Source organism: Dermacentor silvarum, chromosome 3 (assembly GCF_013339745.2).
Source record: "Dermacentor silvarum isolate Dsil-2018 chromosome 3, BIME_Dsil_1.4, whole genome shotgun sequence".
In the NCBI taxonomy this organism is placed as follows: Eukaryota; Metazoa; Arthropoda; class Arachnida; order Ixodida; family Ixodidae; genus Dermacentor; species Dermacentor silvarum.
The window spans coordinates 130,370,315-130,390,631 of record NC_051156.1 but is presented as its reverse complement, the minus strand read 5'-3'; the positions used below and the strand labels follow the sequence as shown (position 1 = coordinate 130,390,631).

Here is a 20,317-nt window from a genome sequence, read left to right as displayed (position 1 = left end):
ACCAGCGGACTGAAATGTGCGGCCCGGTATGAGGCACTCGTTATTTCTGCTTTCTGTCTCTCTTTCCTTCATTCATTCTTTCTTGCTGTAGCGAAGAAGAGAGACGTGGGTGGGTTCAGCGCTACTGGATCAAAACGTTAGTGAGTCGAGCGCTCTTTATCGGCAACGGCTCTCATGCCTGGAAGCTGTCACTGCGGTGACCATTGACGTTGCGCTGCTCCAAGGTCTGCCAAATAAACACCTTTAGATTCTTTTCTTGTACCTGGCTCATATCCGCATAAACAATGCGTGTATCCAATACACGTCCTTTTATTATCGTTAATAGTGAGGTAACTGACGAGCATTTGATGTTATTGATCTAATTTCCTATCAGTCATGTTAGTCATACATTCGTTACCCTCCATGCCAGTTTTGTTATATACCAAGCGAACGACATGCGAGTTTTCTACAGGTTTACGATGGGGTTTTAGCCTGACACCACCACCGACACTTCTTAGGCAATACAAGCTTCGCTTGAATTAACGCGATCCTTGAGCACCCTTCTTTTCAATAAACGATACTTTGCGTTGTTTTTGTGTTGAACTGGGGTTATGTGGCGGCCGAAATTTATTTTCTTACTTTGGGAACACCATCGAGTTTCTCGAAAAATGAGCGAATATATTGAACAGCTTGTCAAATGAGAGAAAGCTTTCAGATTAAATGCGGCGATTCTTATATTTCTCGCAGATGTCCTATATGATTTCAAGATGCGCAATGCACAATGCGTGCCGATGTCCGGACTGCTCTATGTTTTCTATTTATTGCACTTCTTGGAATCGGTTTATACAAACCTTGATCTCCACTCAAGTTGTGATTAAATAAACCTAAAAATGACCATATTGGAATTAACGATCTTTCGAGTGCATTTTGACGTTGGTATACAGCAGTCAGATGTATTCTTCATTCATATTGTAACGTAGATCGTAGACGGAGACTTGAAAAAACAGACGCTTCTCTTAATGACGGACCAGAAGAAGAGCGTGCAGCCTACGCGCTTCGTCGTCTTTCATGGCGCCGACCTTTGCGCGCGCCATCCCGCGGTGCGGGAGCCCCACATCATTGTGTCAATTGCCCCCCGCCGAAAAGCGACCGTCTCGGTGGCGTCAAAAAGTTCTTTCAGCCACGATAATAAATGGAGGTCCTCAGGTGCATCTTGGCGTTCATGTACGCGCATAGTATGGTTTCATGCGCACTACATGAACAACTTCAGCGTGAGGACGACGACGGAGCGAACCGGGGTCGGAACTGCAGGGGACGACTTCGTAGGTTACGTCACTGAGGCGGCGTGTAACCTTGTAGGGACTGAAATACCGGCGGAGCAACTTTTCCGAGAGTCCACGGCGACGGATGGGCGTCCAGACACACGCAGTCGCCGGTATTGTAATGGACGTCGCGTCGACCCTGGTTGTATCGAAGGGTGTCGGTACGTTGTTGGCTCCGGATACGATGCCGAGCAAGCTGGCGAGTTTCTTCGGCTCTTTGCACAAACTCGTCCACGTTTTCGCTGGTCGGGCTATTATCAGACACAGGTAGCATGGCGTCCAGTGTTGAGGTGACGTGGCGCCCGTATACAAGTTCGAACGGCGTAAACTGTGTAGTCTCCTGTACAGCAGTATTATACGCAAAGGTCACATAGGGTAAAATCTCGTCCCACATCTTGTGCTCTACGTCGACATACATGGAGAGCATATCAGCCAGCGTTCTGTTCAGACGTTCCGTTAATCCATTGGTTTGAGGGTGATAGGCAGTGCTCTTGCGGTGAGAAGTATGGGTCAGCTGGAGAACGTCCTGCATAAATTCGGCTGTAAATGCTGTACCGTGATCCGTGATGAGAACAGACGGTGCACCATGTCGTAGGACGATGTGGTGGACGAAGAACTTGGCCACTTCATACGATTTGGCTTGCGGAATAGCTTCGGTTTAGGCTACCGGGTAGTAGTCGGTAGCGACGACTATCCATCTGTTGCGCGAAGAGGTCACTGGGAATGGCCCAAGTAGATCCATTCCGATTTGTTGGAACGGTGCTTGAGGAGGGTCCACAGGGTGGAGAAAGCCAGCCGGTTTAAAGGGCGGTTTCTTTGCGACGCTGACAATCGCGGCAGGTCTTTACGTACCGTTGCACAGAAGAAAAAAGCTGGGCCAGTAATACTTTTGTCGTATCCTTGCTAATGTCTTAGTGAATCCCAGGTGTCCCGCGCATGGCTCATCATGGCAGGCTTGCAAAATGTCTTGGCGCAGCGCCGACGGCACGACAAGGAGGTACGTATTTGGACCGCTTCCGCAGTTTTTCCTGTAAAGGACGTAGTTGCGCTAACGGTACGATGATAAGCCGCGCAAGAGCGAGCATGGTAAAACACCTTCAACTCCTTGAAGGTGCTCGATAAGCGGCAGCAGCTCAGGGTCAGCGCACTGGTGCTCAGCCATCTTTACTGCGTCGACAACGCCGACAAATGGCAAGTCATAGTCAGGGTCCGATGATGTCGTAGGGAGCGGTGCGCGTGACAACCAGTCAGCGTCACTGTGCTTTCTTCCAGATCGGGAGACAACCGTTATGTCGTACTCGTGTAAGCGTAGGCTCCAATGGGCTAGTCTGCCTGAAGGATCCTTGAGGTTGGCAAGCCAGCACAGGGCGTGGTGATCGCTGACAGCCTTAAAGGGTCTACCGTACAAGTAGGGTCGGAATTTACTAATTGCCCACACAACCGCTAAGCATTCTTTTTCAGTGGTTGAGTAGTTTTTCTCAGCCTTGGTGAGACTGCGGCTTGCATAAGCAATGGTGCGTTCCGCACCATCTTGCCATTGCACAAGAACTGCACCGAGACCCGCATTGCTGGCGTCAGTATGGATTTCTGTGTCTGCGTTTTCGTCGAAATGAGCAAGTATTGGGGCAGCTTGCAAACTCGCGCAGTTCATTGAACGACTGCTGCTGCTCGTCCGCCCAAATGAAAGGCACATCATCGCGTGTAAGTCGTGTCAGAGGTTCAGCAATTCTCGAGAATCCCTCGACGAAGCGTCTATAATAGGCGCACAAACCAAGGAAGCGTTGGACAGCCTTCTTGTCTGTTGGTGGTGAAAACTCGGCGACGGCAGCTAACTTGTCGGGGTCTGGTCGGACGTCTTTAGGACCAACGACATGGCCAAGAAATTTGAGCTCTTGGAACCCGAAGTAGCATTTCTCAGGCTTGATGGTGAGGTCGGCAGTACGGATCGCAGCGAGGACGCTCTCGAGTCGTGTGAGACGTTCGTCAAACGTGCTCGAAAACACGACGACGTCATCCAAGTACACGAGGCAGGTTTGCCATTTGAGTCAGCAAGCACGGTATCCATCATCCGCTGAAAGGTGGCAGGTGCGGAACAGAGACCGAAGGGGAGAACTTTGAACTCATAAAGCCCGTCAGGTTTCACAAGCGCTGTTTTTTCACGATCCTGTTCATCAATTTCGATTTGCCAATACCCGGATTTAAGATCCAACGAAGAAAAAAACTTGGCATGTTGTAGACGATCCAATGCGTCGTCGATGCGTGGCATTGGATAAACATCGCGCTTGGTTACACGGTTCAACTTTCTGTAATCTACCAGAAACGTAGTGTGTTGTCTTCTTTCTGACTAACACTACAGGGGAGGCCACGGGCTTGTGGACGGTTGGATCACGTCGTCTTGGAGCATCTCTTTCACCTGCTGCTTGATCGCTTCCCTTTCCACTGGCGACACTCTGTAAGTAAGACTGGGGAACATGACGTGCGGATTCATCCGTAATAATGCGGTGCTTTACGATGGGCGTGCGCCGTACTTAGGACGACGTTGAAAAACACGCGGCAAATTCATTCACGAGACTCAGTAGACGGTCTTTCTGATGGTCTGGCAGAGCAGCGTTAACGTGAATCCTTTCTTTTAGGCTGGGTAACTCAGATTGTTGAGACGATGCGATTTCCATTGTGCCAATGTCAGTAACATCAATGATTTCGCGAAGAAATGCGACTGGTCGTTCCTCGTGGTACATGCCGAACTCGTTGCTAAAGTTTGTATAGCAACACGACTGAACATCTGTTTCGCACCTGAAGAAGCCCTCTAGCTAGCAAATGTGGCGCGTCAAGAAGCAGGGGGATGTTTGCCTCAGCAATTCCTTCGGCGTCGTCCTCCATGTCGCATCGGACAAGGGTAAGCACGCTGCTCTTGGGTGGCAACGTGACGTGATCGTCGGCAACGTGAAGCGCGATGTCACGGTCGGTGTCATTACTGTTCGCTATGGCTTGTGTAGTAGCAAAGCTGACTCTAGACTCTTGCAGGTCGATGATGGCACCATTCGCGTGAAGGAAATCCATGCCGAGTATAAGGTCCTTTGAACATTCAGGAAGAATGACGAAGTCGCCGATGTACGTGAAACCGCGAATGTTGACTCGTGCCGTGCACCGGCCCATTGGAGTTATGAGGTGCCCTCCTGCAGTACGAAATCTGAGTTCCGGCCCATTGCGTCGAAACTTGTTCAGTATATCGCGCGAGATTCTGGCTCATAACAGACGTATCCGCACCCGTGTCGATCAACGGCGTGACTTCGTGGTCCATCTATGGGTAACTGGTACGTCGCAAGATACTGACAGCCGAACTGCACTGATTTCTCTGCGTCTCATTGCGTCATATCCGCGTCGTCGTAGTGGAGGATCTTCAGCGTTCGCACCATCAGCGACCTCACCTCCGCAGGTCGCTGGACTCAGTTTTCCCGGGAAGCAGGGCTGGGTGAGCGACGCCTTGTAGCACTCGGCGTGAAGAGGGGGCTGGAAGACCTGTGTCGGGCGGGTGACGGTGACCGTGTGTCACGGAATCGTGGGGCAAACGAGGTCCTGGCGTCCGCGAGTAGGCTTCAATCTCCAGGGGGCGTTCGCCATTGCGCGGGCACGGCGCATTCAGTGAGAAATCCACGGAGCCCAGCTCGGCGGTAAGGACATGCCCTGTAGAGGTGATCGGCTTCACCGCAATGAAAACACAACGGCCTCCGGTCTGCAGTGCGCCATACGTCGCTCTTGCGGGGTGGTCGTGCTTCAGCCATGAATGGCGTGCGGCGAGGCCTGAAGTCGCCAGTTGCTTGTTCCACGGCGCCACACCATGAAAGTCCGGGACGTCGCTCATACCGTGAAAAAGTCGGGACAACGAACTTCGCGCAACTTCCGCATAGCGACATGCGAGGCTGTGGCTGCCGTGTCTCGGGCTGTGGTGTCTCGCTTCGCTCGGGACTTGGACTGCCTGCCTGATTTCCTCCCGAACGACCTCAGCCGAGCGAGTCGCGGTACCGATGCCGGAGCCAACCTGAAGCTTTTGGAGCTCTTCTCGAACAACAGCCTAATGAGCTCCCGCAAGGCGTCGGTATTGTCAAACGGTATAGCGAGAGGGTCACGCGATAGGGTCGACACGTCGCGGTTGTACAGCCTTGTTCCCTGCTGCAGTGCCTTTTCCATTGATATGGCTTCCGCGAGAAAACTCTGCAACGGTCTTTGGTGGATTGCGTATTAGGCCACCGAATAACTCTGCTTTACAAAACCGCGCATCAAGTGCCTTAGCTTCTTCTCTTCAGGCATGGATGGATCCGCGAGTCGGAAAAGTCGGCACATATCTTCGACAAACATTGCGACGCTTTCGTTCGGCCGCTGTACTCTCGCCTGAATTGCATATTCAGCTCGCTCCTTGCGATCGGGGCTGGCATATGTTCTGATTAGCTGCGTCGGAATTCGTCCCATGTTGATAAGACCACCTCAAGGTTTCTCAAACCATGTCCGCGCATAGTCTCGAGTGCAAAGTAGGCATTGCGTAGCTTGCGCTCCGGTGTCCAGCCGTTGAATTCTGCGACACGCTCGAAGTGATCGAGCCAGGTCCTCAACATCCTCGAAGGGTGTCCCCATGGAAGGATTTGGGGATTAGCGGCTGGTTAAGGACGACCGCGGTCGGTGCGGTTTGAGGAAGAAGATGGAACTGATGTACTCATCCTTCTGACTCGGTTGGGTAGAGGCTCGTACTCAGGTGGCAGTCCTTGAAGTCGACGGCTTGTCCGTACGTGAACAGGAGTCAGCTCGACAGGACTTCGTACTGGGCTTGTAGACGGGGTTCGATCTGGAAGCGGTAGCATGTACCCAGCACCTCCACCAGAAAAATGTAACGTAGATCGTAGACGGAGACTTGAAAAAAACAGACGCTTCTCTTTAATGGCGGACCAGAAGTAGAGCGTGCAGCCTACGCGCTCCGTCGTCTTTCATGGCGCCGACCTTTGCGCGCGCCATCCCGCGGTGTGGGAGCCCCACATCATTGTGTCAATATGTGACAAAAGAAAAATCTTTGTTCAAAATTCTGCCATAGCTATTCGCAAATGTGTTTTTTACCCCATAAAAATCACATTATTCGGTTGTTTTTATTATAAGTATTCGCCACCACTAATAAAACAGAAGTAGCGTGATATTAAAAAAATAAAAGAATATTATGTACTCATTACCTTAGCCTAGGGCTCTTGCACAACAGTCTGTACTGTAAGAGCAATGAGCGGCGCGATTTGTGAATACGGCAGCTATAGGATGTTAGAATTCTGTTCCGCATTTTAAATCACTAGATAGCAGTGAATTACAGTGTTTGCGCAAACAAAGCAACAGAGGTTTTTTCGAGGTAAGCAGCAAATTCAATGTGCGATTACCTATGATCACTGGGCTGACCAACGACAGAGGCACCATGCCCACGCCAATGATCCCACTGGAGGCCGCCGTCCTCTCCACTCCCAGGTAATCCGCCAGAAGCACGTACCGGATGCAGAAGATGTAACCTTGCGCCATTTCGAGCAATGTTGCTAATGCTGCCACTGGCAACATAAAAGTAACTTGTGGCATTGCCATCATGCACACACCAAATATTACAAAACAAACGCGTACAGAGGTCGGCGGGTTGAAGGCAAACAGTCCGCTAGCAGTGGAACTCCGATGCGGCCCACAAGTTGGCCCATTGAAGAGAACATCACCAAATGTGTCGTGCGGTCAAGTTCTATGCCTTTGTCGATCCCGTAATCCACGATTGTTGCCCGGAACTCAACGGCCGTGTAGTCTCCAACAAGGATGGCTCCAAGAAGAACGTAAAATGAAGGCATGCTGAAGAGGGCCAGGACTTGCTTCAATGCACTGCTGTCGGGCTGTGTCGCTGTCTCAATTTGCTTGGAGCACCGTCCGTTTTTCTGAGCGTCTTTAAGAAAATGATTACCAATTTAAAATTATCTCTGATTTAACTGCAGCCAGGATGGAAAGTAAGGCTACGGTAGTTGGGAAGTAAGAGATACCCACAGGAATACGCTATTCATTGCCATGCATATGGCACAGCAGTGATAAAACCATACTTCAACGAATGACTTCGTCGTTGTCAGTATATTGGCCAGCAAGCAATAATTTTTGGTTAATATCAACACAGCAACCACATTCATTTTTTCATGGCCAACTGCGATAAGCATTGTGCATCGTTTTCTGAGGTTACCCCTTGCAGAATTTATGACGTTCGATGTCTGCTATCATCATCATCAGCCTGTATTTATGTCCAGTGCAGGACGAAGGCCTCTCCCTGTGATCTCCAATTACCCCTGTCTCGGTAGCTGATTCCAACTTGCGCCTGCAAATGTTGTAACTTGATCACACCACCTAGTTTTATCACCCCACCTAGTTTTTTGCCATCCTCGATGGCGCTCGATGGCTATTGGTATCCATTCTGTAACTCTACTGGTCCAGCGGTTATGCATCCTACGTAATACATCGCCTGCCCAGCTTCATTTTTAACAACGGTACTTTTAAGCTGGCCGTAATTTGTAGCGCGTTAACAGAAAAAAAAGTGGGATGTGGGCCGATCCTGGCGGTATTGCAGAAAGGGTCCAAGTGCAATGGCACTTACCGCTGTGAACTAGCGAATGTGAGCCTGGCTAAGACTAGCTAAGCATGTTTGGGACTACTTAAGCTTAGTAAGTCGTCGATAGCCAATCAATAACTAATCAATAATTGATCAAGAATCAATATATTTCGGAAAATGCTTGGGATGACTTGGTAGTGCTTAGCCTAGCCCAAATACTAGGCCAATACTATGCGATAGCCAATCGATAGCTAATCGATAATCCACAAATGATAAATTCCGGGAAATGCTGGGGATGACTTGGTAGTGCTTAGCCTAGCCCAAAAGCAAGGACTAGTTAGGTACCCATCAGCTCCGCTGTCTCTTTAGCATTTCGCCTCCAGTGCAAGCTACACTAATTTTTTTTCCTTTAATGCCAACTAGAATATCGGCTATCCCCGTTTGCTCTCTGATCCACACCACTGTCTTCCACTGTCTTCCACTTTCAAATCTATATGTACCAAGCTGTCAAAATGCGGTTGCATTACCTTTGGGGAGGTGAGTTTTGATCACTTATAGTTCCATGACTCCGTTGCGTGGAAACCGCATTTTCATAAAGTTCGGGGCCATTTCGTTTGCAGCCGAGTCTGCATGGGGAAGGGTTCCTGGCCAACAGCACAATCGCGACTGAGTTCATGACAATTGCCCCGGACAATAGCAGTGCACCATCCAAGTTATAAAGTTCCACCAGCCCGACGAGTACGAACTGGCTGACGACAGCTGACAAACCATATCCGATTACAACGAATGACGCTGCGATGGTGCGATACTTGTTGAAATGTTGTAGTATGTATATGGTGGAAGACGTGAGGAACATTCCATGTCCCAAGCCTGCAAGGTAAAACTGTGCGTTTTGTTAATTGCTCAAATAATTTGTTTAGGTGAAGAATTTAGCCTCATGTGCGATTACCTGGAACTAACAAATGTGGAGATAAACACTTGCATCAATGAATCAATATTCAATAAAATAAGACATCCCAAATCCGCTCTCATAACATGCTTACAGCTAAGCATGATTTCTCGAATTCCATATATAAACTAAAGAAAAATTATGGCCTATTATTCAAAAAGCACCGGTACTGATATAGATTTTCGTAAGGAAATTACATATTGAGAAAACCAATACCAATTAGGTTAATAGTGCATTATTATTGCTTCGCTATGTTAAGAGAAGGCTTAGCGCGTACCATGTTCGGGCTTAATTAGTTAACAGTACGGTGAATGAAATATTCATATCAAAATATGGAAACACACTTTTCGACACTGCATTGCCAAAGGAACACACTAACTGTAAGAGTAGCTTCTTACGTAGTTGAATCGGCACTTAGTTTAGATTTATATCCATTACAAAAAACAAGCGAAACTGAACTGAGTTTAGCTCCAAGTATTGCAGCCAGAAACCAGACACTTGATCTATAAACACCTTGAAGTGAATGCATGATCTCCATGTGACGTATCTAGTGGAATGTTGAAAGTGTATACTTAAATTATTGACCGCAAATAAAATTTCTTCTTTTGGTATGCTGCGCGTAGCAGCCGTCCGATATAATGCCATGTTAAGAACGCGACTACGGCAGCTGCTTATACGGGAGCTTTTTACAGAGAAGCTGCTAAAGTCGAGCTTGGTCCGTGCGCAGTGATATTCGCAGCATAGCCAAGTCGGGAGAGGGACAAGTTTATAGCACGAGGGAAAACTCTCGTGAGCGAAGAGAGTGTGGCGAGAGGGGAGGGAGGTTAGTGGAGAGGAGGACCGTTAGCACAGGTGGCAGGGCAGAGTTTAGCGGGAGTGGAGCCAATGCCCAGCCACGCCGAGCGCTCGTCGTATGACGTTAGTAATGACGTCAGCATTCCCTAGTAACAGGCGTGCTCTCACATCGGCGGGCCTCTTTCTCGCCCTGGAATTTCTCGACGTAGCACAACGTTGTTTAACTTGATCCTGCTTTGCTTAACCACGCTCTTCTTCACCTAGCTTTGCTGAGGCTTCCCCTCAGCTCCGCTGGTCATTGCTGCTCGCGATAGGAAATCGACGCCTAACGTTTTGTGGTTACTTAGCCCCGCTTTTAAACAGAGCAAAGCGAAATATTACTTGGAAATGCGTACTGCAAGAAGACACACCCTCAATAAGAAGATGTCGCCAAACCACAAAAAAAAAGTACATCCCGATCGAGGCTGCCGAGCGCTTGCACCTTCAATTTTTATTATGTTCTGCTTGTCTTACGTTTCATTTCTTTACCCAGTCACACAATTTTTCGGGACGCTAGCAAATGTTCTTTCTATTGTGTGATGTTCAGCTTCCCTCACGGCCAAAATGTCTATAGTGGCGTCATTTATCCTGTTGTAACGGTGCCACGAAAGTCGAGGTCATATCGCACAGGCTGTAATTTTTAGGCAGCTTGACGCGGTGTTTTTTTTTTAGAAAACAGGCGAATGATGTGGTTAAGGCAGTATGTGCTGCCCTTACAAAAGAATTCCAATAAAAATTGCCGTCCATTTTTAAAGTGCTTATTCTTCTTAAACTAGGTAATGAGCCCTACGATAGGTGCACAAGATCACTAAGGAATGTTTGAAACATGAACCAGGAAGCATTTTCTGAGCGATCTCAACGAGATATTTGCTTACCGTGGATCACACCGAATGGTATTGTCATCCAGAAGATGTTAGGAGCAAAAGCCGACAATATTAATGCCGCTGATGTCAGAATCATGCTAAACAACACGATGTAGTAGGTCTTGATGCGTCGTTGAAGGGCATATACGACCAATCCTAGGAATGAAGAGACCTTATTCGTTATCTTTCATTAGTGTCTTAGGCTTACGCTCATCATACTCTGCGCTGCCAACGATATATTTATTCAAATAGTGGTAACAATATTAAGTTTAGGGGTGTAACATTACGTGAAGGTTGTGCTTGTAGCGCTATTCCTGATTATGTTAAGGTATACAAAAAGAAAAGGCGTAACAATTAATCAAGCAGGACGCGACAAAGTACGAATTAAAGCACGCGGCAAAGCCTTTCGGCACTCGCAACTCACGATAACGAGCGGCATGACAGTTATACTTCAATGGCAATGGCTAATTGGGCATACGAGCGGAGATCACTAGATGTTTGTGGCTGAGCTGGTTTACGGGTCAGCGGGCGAGCGGAGACGCCACTGCGCCTGTGCGGTACGCTGGGGTGCAGAGCGTGTTTACGGAGCCGGCCACTCGCTTGCTAGTCTCATCTCCGCGGAGCGCGCGCAGCGGACCAGTGTTTCTGCAAAAAAAAAAGAAAACATGGCGACCACCGCTAGCACGAGCAGCAGTGGCATGTCGTCAGCGTCGTCTTCAAACGGGGCGCTGGTAACATCAAATCACCTAATTAAAAGACAGATATACTCTTATTAAGCCTCATATAAGAAGGTCGTGGTCCGGGACGAATTTTTTGCTCAACTGCTATGCGTTTTGAGAATCCCGTATGGGTTTCCTTTGTAGGTTTGTGCTACGTTCGGGTGGATGACAATGTTTCCCTTTCATTAAATTTCCTCCACCCAGCAGGATTCCACAAAATTTGTCATTTCCTTCTTAGTATGCGGCGCTTTATGATCGAACTATCGCGAGTAGCGAAATATGCCCTCTGTGCAGTAATGGTAACCGTTGTTAAGAGCGATATCGGCGATATTGTCACGAGCTATGGCCAAGACAAAGACGTTGTAGTGGAGCTGGGTCAGAGGCTTTCCTGTCGTACTGAAAACCTGCTGAACCCTGTGCACTCTGTGCTGTCTTGACTAGACAAGTGCTGGTCATTTACTGTAAAGTAAATACTCCCCGTAACAATGTGTTGCAATGTGTCACAAGGCACGATATTCGTCTGTATCATGGTGATTGGCGATGCTCACCTGTTGTCACCTGGCATCACTGATACAACAGACCAATGAAAGCGAATCGCCTAGCGAGAATCCGCTGTACCAACGGCAAGTATATGTCGAAAAACCTGCCCAAAAGATATTGCTTCAAACCATTAGTAAAAAACACTAGACCTCTCACAATCTAGAGTAGATGTAAGCATGAAATGGCTACCATATGGCGTCTTTTGCTGCCTGTGGTGCTGCCGCCTTCAACCGCTTTTCTTCTTCCAACAGTGCACCGCGCTCAGCGTCTGTCGCCACTTTTTCTTGTCGCGCACCGCTCACGACTCACGGAGCCCTGGCGTTACAAAGAGCACAGACAACCTTATCTAAGTGCCCAAAAATGACAATCAAATGTATAGTGCCCTCTATCGGCTTTTTGAACGTTGCTATTGGAAATGACAAATAAAACTTCCGCGTACTGGAAGTTACTGCTTGAGTGATATTGTGAACAAACATTAGGAAGAAATCGGAAAATATTATATGTAACTTGTTTGGGAAGTAACTAGCGTATGTACTGCGGTCCTGTACAAAGGTTTGGGAGCCAGAGACCACATTTTCTGAATGTTTCACTGGTAGCCCGGATGATCTCGTTTTGTTCTCGCAACGATGCTCGGATGTTCTCGTTTGAGTGCCCGGATAACGGCTCTGGCTTTGGCTCAAGGTCACTTGAAGGTCACGGACAACGGGAGCTAAAAGCACTTCATGCTTAATAGAAGACATACAGCGCGAACGCATATATCGTAGCTTAGTGCACCCGTTCAAGCGGTACTGAGCGCCGTACACAAGCGGTGTGGGAAGAAAGCAACTTACTGCTTCAAGTAAAATGGCCGACGTTGGAGCTCCAACCCAACGTGCATAGCAAGTTAACTAAGTCATGATTTGACTTTCTCAAGCTCATTTATGCCCAGATTCACCGGTTAAATCTTGATAGGAATGAGCCCTGCTGAGATGTAGGTGGTATGAGTCGCAGTGAGTCGCACTGAGTCGAAGCAAGCCCGATTGGTTGGCAGTGCGAGTCCAAATAAACTAAAAGAATCAGAGCATCTGCGAGTTGAGTGAGTTCAACTAAGCGTGGTTAACGGGTCTTTCCAGTCATAGAGGTAATATAACCAACTCTAGAAGAAAAGCTCCGCATGGCGCCCATGTATTAAAATCGGGAACCGCAAGGGCGCTGACATGTTGCTACCGTATGCGGGCGCGCAGGTACAGTGTACTAGAAGGGGGCAGTGGGCTTGCTCAGCCGCTCCTTTGACGCAGTCAGCGTCGCATCCAAGAGGTGGTGCCACTGGCAACTTCAATGGAAGCTTTGCTTGCAGAAGCTTTGATTTTCCTTGCGTTTCTGACGGTTTCAGTTCGAAGCAGTTAACACTCTTATTTGTTTTTAATTTTGACATACTTGAGGGTCTTTACAAATCTTTAGAAAGCACTAAATTTGTTTAGGCCACATGATATTTGCCATAATAGTGGCTTGTGGAAAAGGAAGACGGCAACTCTTGGGCAATTTGCTGCCTATCCTAACTCTTAAACCCTTTTTGCAAAGAGGTCGTCGCTGACGGATTTTGCTTATGTGGAAGGGGCCTTCGAATTTTCCGAATTATCGGGCAATCGTAAAAAAAATTGAAAGAAAATTTTGAATGTGACCAAATATACGGTTTCATGCCGTGTCGACCTAATGTAAAATTTTTTCAGACAGAAAACAGTGCGCACATACTACCCATCTGGGCTAAAAAAAAGCATCAGGCATGCTAACCAGGTTTGTGCTTTGCTTAGCCGAAATGAATTTGTATATATGGCTTAAATATTTCATTGTTCCACTTTAGTTGTTCCATGCTTCACAGTAGCCTTTTGCGTTTATTATTAACCACCATTACGCTGGCACACATTTATTAAATCAAATCAGGTTGATTTTCTTTCATAAAGAAATGAAGGGAGGCCTGAACAAAAAGTGAAAACTAGTTCACTTGACAATTAGGCTCAGGCGTATGCTTATGTACAGCTATATAAGGGTAAGCAAAATGAAGATAACAGGGCTGTTGCTGACAAAAAGCTTTTATTTGTAAGTACAGCAAGCCATTGTTTCATGCACTTCAACTCATAAGCAACGGTTCAATTTCAGTTGCTTGGCCCTCTGCCGCTTTCCTGCATTGTCATAGTTAATTCCTTTCACATAAAAATGCAGACGTGTGACAATGTAAAAACTAATTATTTTAGCTGTGAGGCTAAGAGCGTGCCCATTGCAGGCAAATTCGAGGGGAAGCTTACTCTTAACTGCCAGCATGTCCATAACGCTGTCAGAGTGTGGCTCACTCTGACAGAAGCATTCTGTGAAAAGATCCTCTAGCTTTTTCACGAAGCCGTACAGCTGACTGGAGGAATATTGGAGGCCACCTCGGTCACAGAAGTTTGTTAGCCGGGCAAGTTGAAAACTTTCGCCTGGTGGCGTCATAGTAATTAAGCAGCTTTATGCATTCTTGGCATTTTGTGCTGGAATTGACAATACACTCCCGCGCAACATAGCCCGCAATGTGGTAAGTGAGGCTTAAGTCGCTTCTGGCCACGTGCTGGTTATGGTCGTTTGAAACCCGCAGGCCCGTGCGATGCTGGGGTAGCACGTTTTGTGTGGCCTCTGTGGCAGTAGCGCTAGCAGCAGTTTGACTTCACTCATTTCGGTCACATGTCGATGCTTTGAGATAGTCAACTTCCAGTAAGGAGGCCAGTGTACCTTCCTCGCAGTTTCCTTCGCTAACTGACCTAACTAGACCATAAAAAGAAAGACAATTCACAGTGATCAGGGACTGCGGTGGACATGAGCACAAAACGTGGCTCGAAATGGAGCTCGCATACTGCGCTCGTGTCGTCCAGGGGCTTGTCAGCTCTGTGGAGGTATTTTTCCTACTCTTTCCGCCTATTTTTATCCTTCGGGACGCCAAACAAGGACAACTTCGGCCCATCCTTCACAGAAACATAGCCTGTTTGGCACCCAGGCGCGTAACAGTGATTTTGTCGATGCCGGGGCATGGCTCAGTTACTGCAAGGCATACTAATCTCTTGCAGGCTATGTGCGAAAAAAACACTGAATGAAAAAAAAAAACACGCGACGACGTCCACCAAAAAAAAAAAAAAAACAACGCAGCTCTGCAACTCCAACGAATATGATCGGGCACTGGGCAGGCACTTGGCAGCTGCCCTAGCTGCGCCGTCGCACCCACGCTCCATTGAAACTGACGCCAGCGTCGCCGCTCGGGCTATCGGAGAAGCTCATATTTGCGACATTCGTGGAGCCGCCGCATCGCATAGCCTCCGCCGGAGAGCAAGCCCACTGCCCCCTTCTAGTACACTGTAGCGCAGGCGCAGACGACGAGATGCAATTTAGACGAGGCGCGCAATCAAAGCGATCCCGAGCCTCCGTCAGTACGGTAACGCCATCTAGTTAAGGCGCCTGCAAACGCAGCCTTTAAAACATCGTAAATTTTACATAAAGATTTTATCAATAGCCATCCGATCTTTCTAAAAAATATACGGAATGAACTTGAAACGTTGTTTGTGCCAAGTGCGACGTCTAAGTGCTTGCGTTTGCATAATATTTTGGACATTTTTAGTGCTACAAAAATGAGCCATAGCAACATGGCGGCGCCAATTTGGTTCCCGCTTTACTCGCCCAGCTTTTCCTCTAGAGTCAGTATACTAACTCTGTGATTCTAATTGTATTTAGGCCCAAGCGGCGGCATTCGAAACTAGATCCGCATACTGAATTGCGAAACTGACGGTGTGTCCATTAACAAGGTCCTCTTGAACGAGTAAGCTCAAATGAGAACCCTTTAAAGAACTACTGTCTTTTGAACGAAATTCTACAGATGATTGTGCCACTTTGTTGAGTAACTTGTGCAAGTTCATTGGTGTCGGAATGGCATGGATCATAACAATTAAGGCAGTTTATTGAAACAATGTATGATTTCTACAACGTCCGCCATCATTTCCACCACGTGGACCGCACCCTGACAAGCGCACGCAGGCAATCAAAGCAATAGCAGCTCCCGCGGCGAGATGCAGTTCACCAGTTGCAATGTCAAACAGAAGTCTGACTTGTGCAATCCAATCGCTTTACAGTGACCTGCATATTAGAGTTTGTTTATTTTTTTAAATATACTGTTGGCCGATGGGGATGTTAGAGGGTGGATATCTTAATACTTGATTACAATGTTGCACGCCACAAACACGAGCGCATTAATGCATTGAAGCACAAGGAGAAAATACAAGCGCTGCACACATCACACAATGCATACCAGTACCTCGAACATCATGTACATTAGTATTAGAAATCTAGTATTGAAGGAAAGGAAACAAAATAAAAGGGGACGATGCACACAAAACACGTACTATGCATGGAACAAAGCTTCCAATACATGTAAAGAAACGAGAATAAACAAACGAACAAAAAAAGTGCGCCTCCATATTTGACATGGGTACACTGTAAAAGCAAGCCGTCACTTTACTGGTCACGCAGTTGTCATCTTTCTCAAGCAATTAGCGTCATTTCGACAAGACGTTTTTCTCCCCGTATAGAAGAAGAGGCGGAGACAGTCACGAATACCACTTGTGCGAAAAGTCGCATTTTCTCTGTGAAGCCGGATCATTCATTGCCCTGGCAAATTATTAGAAGGCTATACGAAGGAACGTTAGTAGTTCCATCTGCTACACAAACTGCTGTAAACGTTCGCTTACTAACTAAATAACAAGCCCGTACTCACGCGCGCACATCTCCCCACTCCCCCTGCCCATTTGCGCTCGTGAGGAGACGGCGCGCGCCCTCCGCCTCCTCGTCCCTTGCTCGTGCGAAGAGACGCCGCACATCAAGGCACCATCCTTCTCGGCTTACCCTTGCAAGTTTTCCCTGGCACCTACAGCGCGCGGCGGCAATGTTATCGCACTTGCACTTTGTACGGAACATCATGGCGATGACAGCGACGAGGGTGATGACGACGGCGGAAATTCGCCCGGATGTCAATTTCGTTCTTAGCGCAATAATAACGCGATTCAGTTGGGTGCCTTGTGAAGTACGCCATGGCGTACGCCTTACAAAATGATCTCCTGAAGTATCGCAACAGATCACGCAGCTTCCCAAAACAACTGGTACGTCATCTTGTGACGACCTCTTCCACCAGCCTTCGTGATGTGACAACTTAACCCGCATCATTCGTCGTGAGGTCGAAGCAGCACAACCGGCGGCCCATTCATTCCCGCCATCTGATCATTCTCCAGCGACGCTCTCCTTGATACAAGCTGTCGTCCGTCAAGAGCTGTCAAACGTCGGCCTGCACTGCGTTCGTCCCATGCTCTCGGAACCTCTTTCTCCACGCAAGTTCCCACCTACCTCTTCTTACTCCTCTTATGGACAGCACAACACATCCGAATGGCGCACCATGGACGAAAAGCCGATCTGTTTTAACTGCCAACGCATTGGGCAAATCACTCGCCACTGCCGCAGTCACTGGACTTGTCCGACACGCTAATCTTCTGGCTATCACCCTCAAGAGATCACATTCGCTGTGGTTAGCGCTCTGCAGGATGATCAGGTCGAGCCTTTCACAGTCGACGATCTTTGCAGTTCAGCCCATACCGCGGCATCATCCCACGACAGTAGCGTCGACATTGAGAAGACGGTTTTCTCTGACCTTACACCTGCTCAAGCTGAAGCTCTCTGCCGCCTTCTTGAAGGCTATGACTATATTTTTTACTTTTACAATCGACCCTTAGGTTAAACGTCCGTCGTGACCCATCGCATAAATACTGGCGGTGGGAACCCTATTCAACAACGTCGATATCGTGTTTCTGCGTCGAAACGAGCAGTTATCCAACAGGACGTACATTATCGAGCCTTCCTGTAGTCCCAGTGCTTCTCCAGTCGTACTCGACAAAAAGAAGAATGAAACGTGGCGCTTTTGTGTAGATTATCGCCACCTAAACAAGATCACAAAAAGGATGTTTAGCCTCTGCCACGTATTGATGACACTCTAGACTACCTTTACGGTGCCACTTATTTTTATTCTATCGACTTACGTTTCGCGGCTTCTGGCAGATATCCGTCGAAGACATGGACCGAGAGAAGACTGCATTTGTTACCTCTTACGATCTTTATCAGACGAAGGTGATGCCTTTTGGTCTCTGTAAAGCGTCGGCCACCTTCGAACGAGGACTCTGCTTCATGGGTTCAAGTGGTCCAATTGTTTGTGCTATCTGGACGGTGTCATCGTTTTCTCGCCAACATTCGACACGAATCTCGATCGTCTTTCAGCCATTCTTGACGTGTTCCGCCGGGCCGGTCTCCAGTTGAACTCTTCAAAATTTCACTTCGCTCGCCGCCAAATCACCGTCCTTGGACACCTCGGGGATGGTAGACGTGTGCGAATTGGCGCCGTTACGAATGTCCCGACCCGAAGTCTACAATGGACGTTCGTAGCTTCGTAGGCCTGTGATCCTATTTCCGGCACTTCGCAAAGGATTTTGCCACCATTGCACGTCCCCTTACTGACCTCTTGAAGAAAGACGTCCGCCTTTCTTGGGATCCTCATCATGCCGCATCTTTTGTCATCTCACTACTATCCTTACCACGCCTCCAATCCTGGCCCAATTTGACCCTTATGCCCTCAACGAAGTTCGAACTGTTTCCAGTGGTCACGGCATAGGAGCAGTGTTAGTACAACGCCAGCGTGGACATGATCACGTTGTAGCCTATGCCAGGTGACTTCTATCATCTGCCTGAACGCAATTATTCAATCACAGAGCGCGAGTGCCTCGCTCTTGTATAGGCAGTTGCGAAGTTTCGTCCGTACTTCTACAAACGCCCATTTTGTGTAATCAGAGATCACCACGCTCTCTGCTGGCTATCCTCGATCAAGGACCCCACGGGACGACTCACTCCCTGGGATTTACGCCTGCAAGAATATGCCTTCTCCTTGGTAAATAAGACGGAACGCTTGCACCAGGATGCAGATTGTTTGTCGCGCTAACCAGTGGAAGAACCGGCAGACGCGGACGCAATCACTTCCGTTTTCTCTGTGTCCCAGTTGCTTCAAATCGGCAAAAAGAACAACGCCGCAATCTTTCGTTACGAACCCTAATCGACCGCCTGGACTGAACGCCTGGTGACGCCTTTCCCCGGATGTTTCACCTCAAGGAGGGGAGATTATACGTCCACAATTTCGATCACCACTGCCCGGACCTTCTGCTCGTCATTCTATAACCGACAGGTTTTCCAAGTACGTTGCGGCCGACCACCAGGACTGGGATCTTCATTTACCATATAGGACGTTCGCATATAATTTATGGCGTCACGACACCGTCGGTATTCAGCATTCTATCTCTTATGCGGACGGGAACATGCGTTGCCCTTGGACACCTTGCTGACCCTCTCCGCAAATTCAGCCACTGAATTCGCCCGCGATGCGATCGCACCCGCCGACAACGCACGGCAGCTCGCCCGCACCCGTCTCGAGGCCTCACAGGAGCGTCACAGACGCCTCTATGATTGCCACCATCGCGACGTGCAGTTTTTTCCGGGCTCTCTTGTGCTTCTATTTTCACCCATCCGCCGTGTGGGCCTTTCCGAAAGCTGCTGTCGCGTTACACTGGTCTATACCGTCTGGTGCGACAAGTTAACAATGTCATATATGAAATCATCCCCACTGTCCCTTCAGCGTCGTTGTCAGTTGCAAGTGACATCTTTCGCGTAGCAAGACTACAGCCATATCAAACACCTGTCCATCGCGGGTGTGTAGCTTAAGCACAGGGACGGTGTTTCTACTGCCGGGGGGTGATGATACGGAACAGCCTTCACAGTGTGGCTGCACTGGGGAGGAGGAAGACGACGTGTACCCGCTTGATATAGCGTCGCCACCTTGACATCCGTTTGCTTCCGTGTAATAAATTGAAATAGCCTTGGGCATTAGCTACACGTAACATCATGAACTGATTGGACAGTGCATAAGAACGGCTCATGAAGCAGTCAAACACAAGGAGAAGCACACCGTAAGAAATACAACTAGGACACAGCTGCATAAATACCTGAAAGCTGGCTTAGCATATTGGCAATGCTTTTTGGCCAGGAGCAGTTTCCTCGTATACCGAACTTCCACGAATATCACGAGGAGGACGAACCATAACCAGGGCATGCAAACCAGAAACGCAGCTGCAGCCATTGTAACCGGCACCGCCCAGCAGCGATCCATGGCGGTTGTTCCACACCCTTGACGGGAACAACCTCGTGGAACAAGCCTCGGTTTGGATCTTCTCACATCTGCCGTTTAACGGGAGCGGCTGATCATGTGACTGCAAGGGAAGTTTTCAACTATTAGCCTCTAGTAGATTCATGTAAATAAAAAAGTGTCGCAGTTTCACCCAAAGGGAGAAGCATCAATTGCGATAGCAAATTTGTAGAGAGCGATAGTACTGTAGAGTAATGATAGTAGCTTTATCACTGTATAAACTTGGACATGCAGCCGC

At 48.2% G+C, this 20,317-nt stretch overlaps 1 protein-coding gene across 1 annotated transcript in view; it reads right to left on the bottom strand.

The window, feature by feature from the left end:
- Window positions 1-20,317, bottom strand: part of LOC125943988 (uncharacterized) — a 136,853-nt gene that overhangs the window by 73,811 nt on the left and 42,725 nt on the right. Inside the window, exon 2 of the mRNA XM_049663634.1 lies at window positions 6,710-6,835. Coding sequence (XP_049519591.1) covers window positions 6,710-6,835 — 126 coding nt within the window. The remainder of the gene's footprint in view (window positions 1-6,709; window positions 6,836-20,317) is intronic.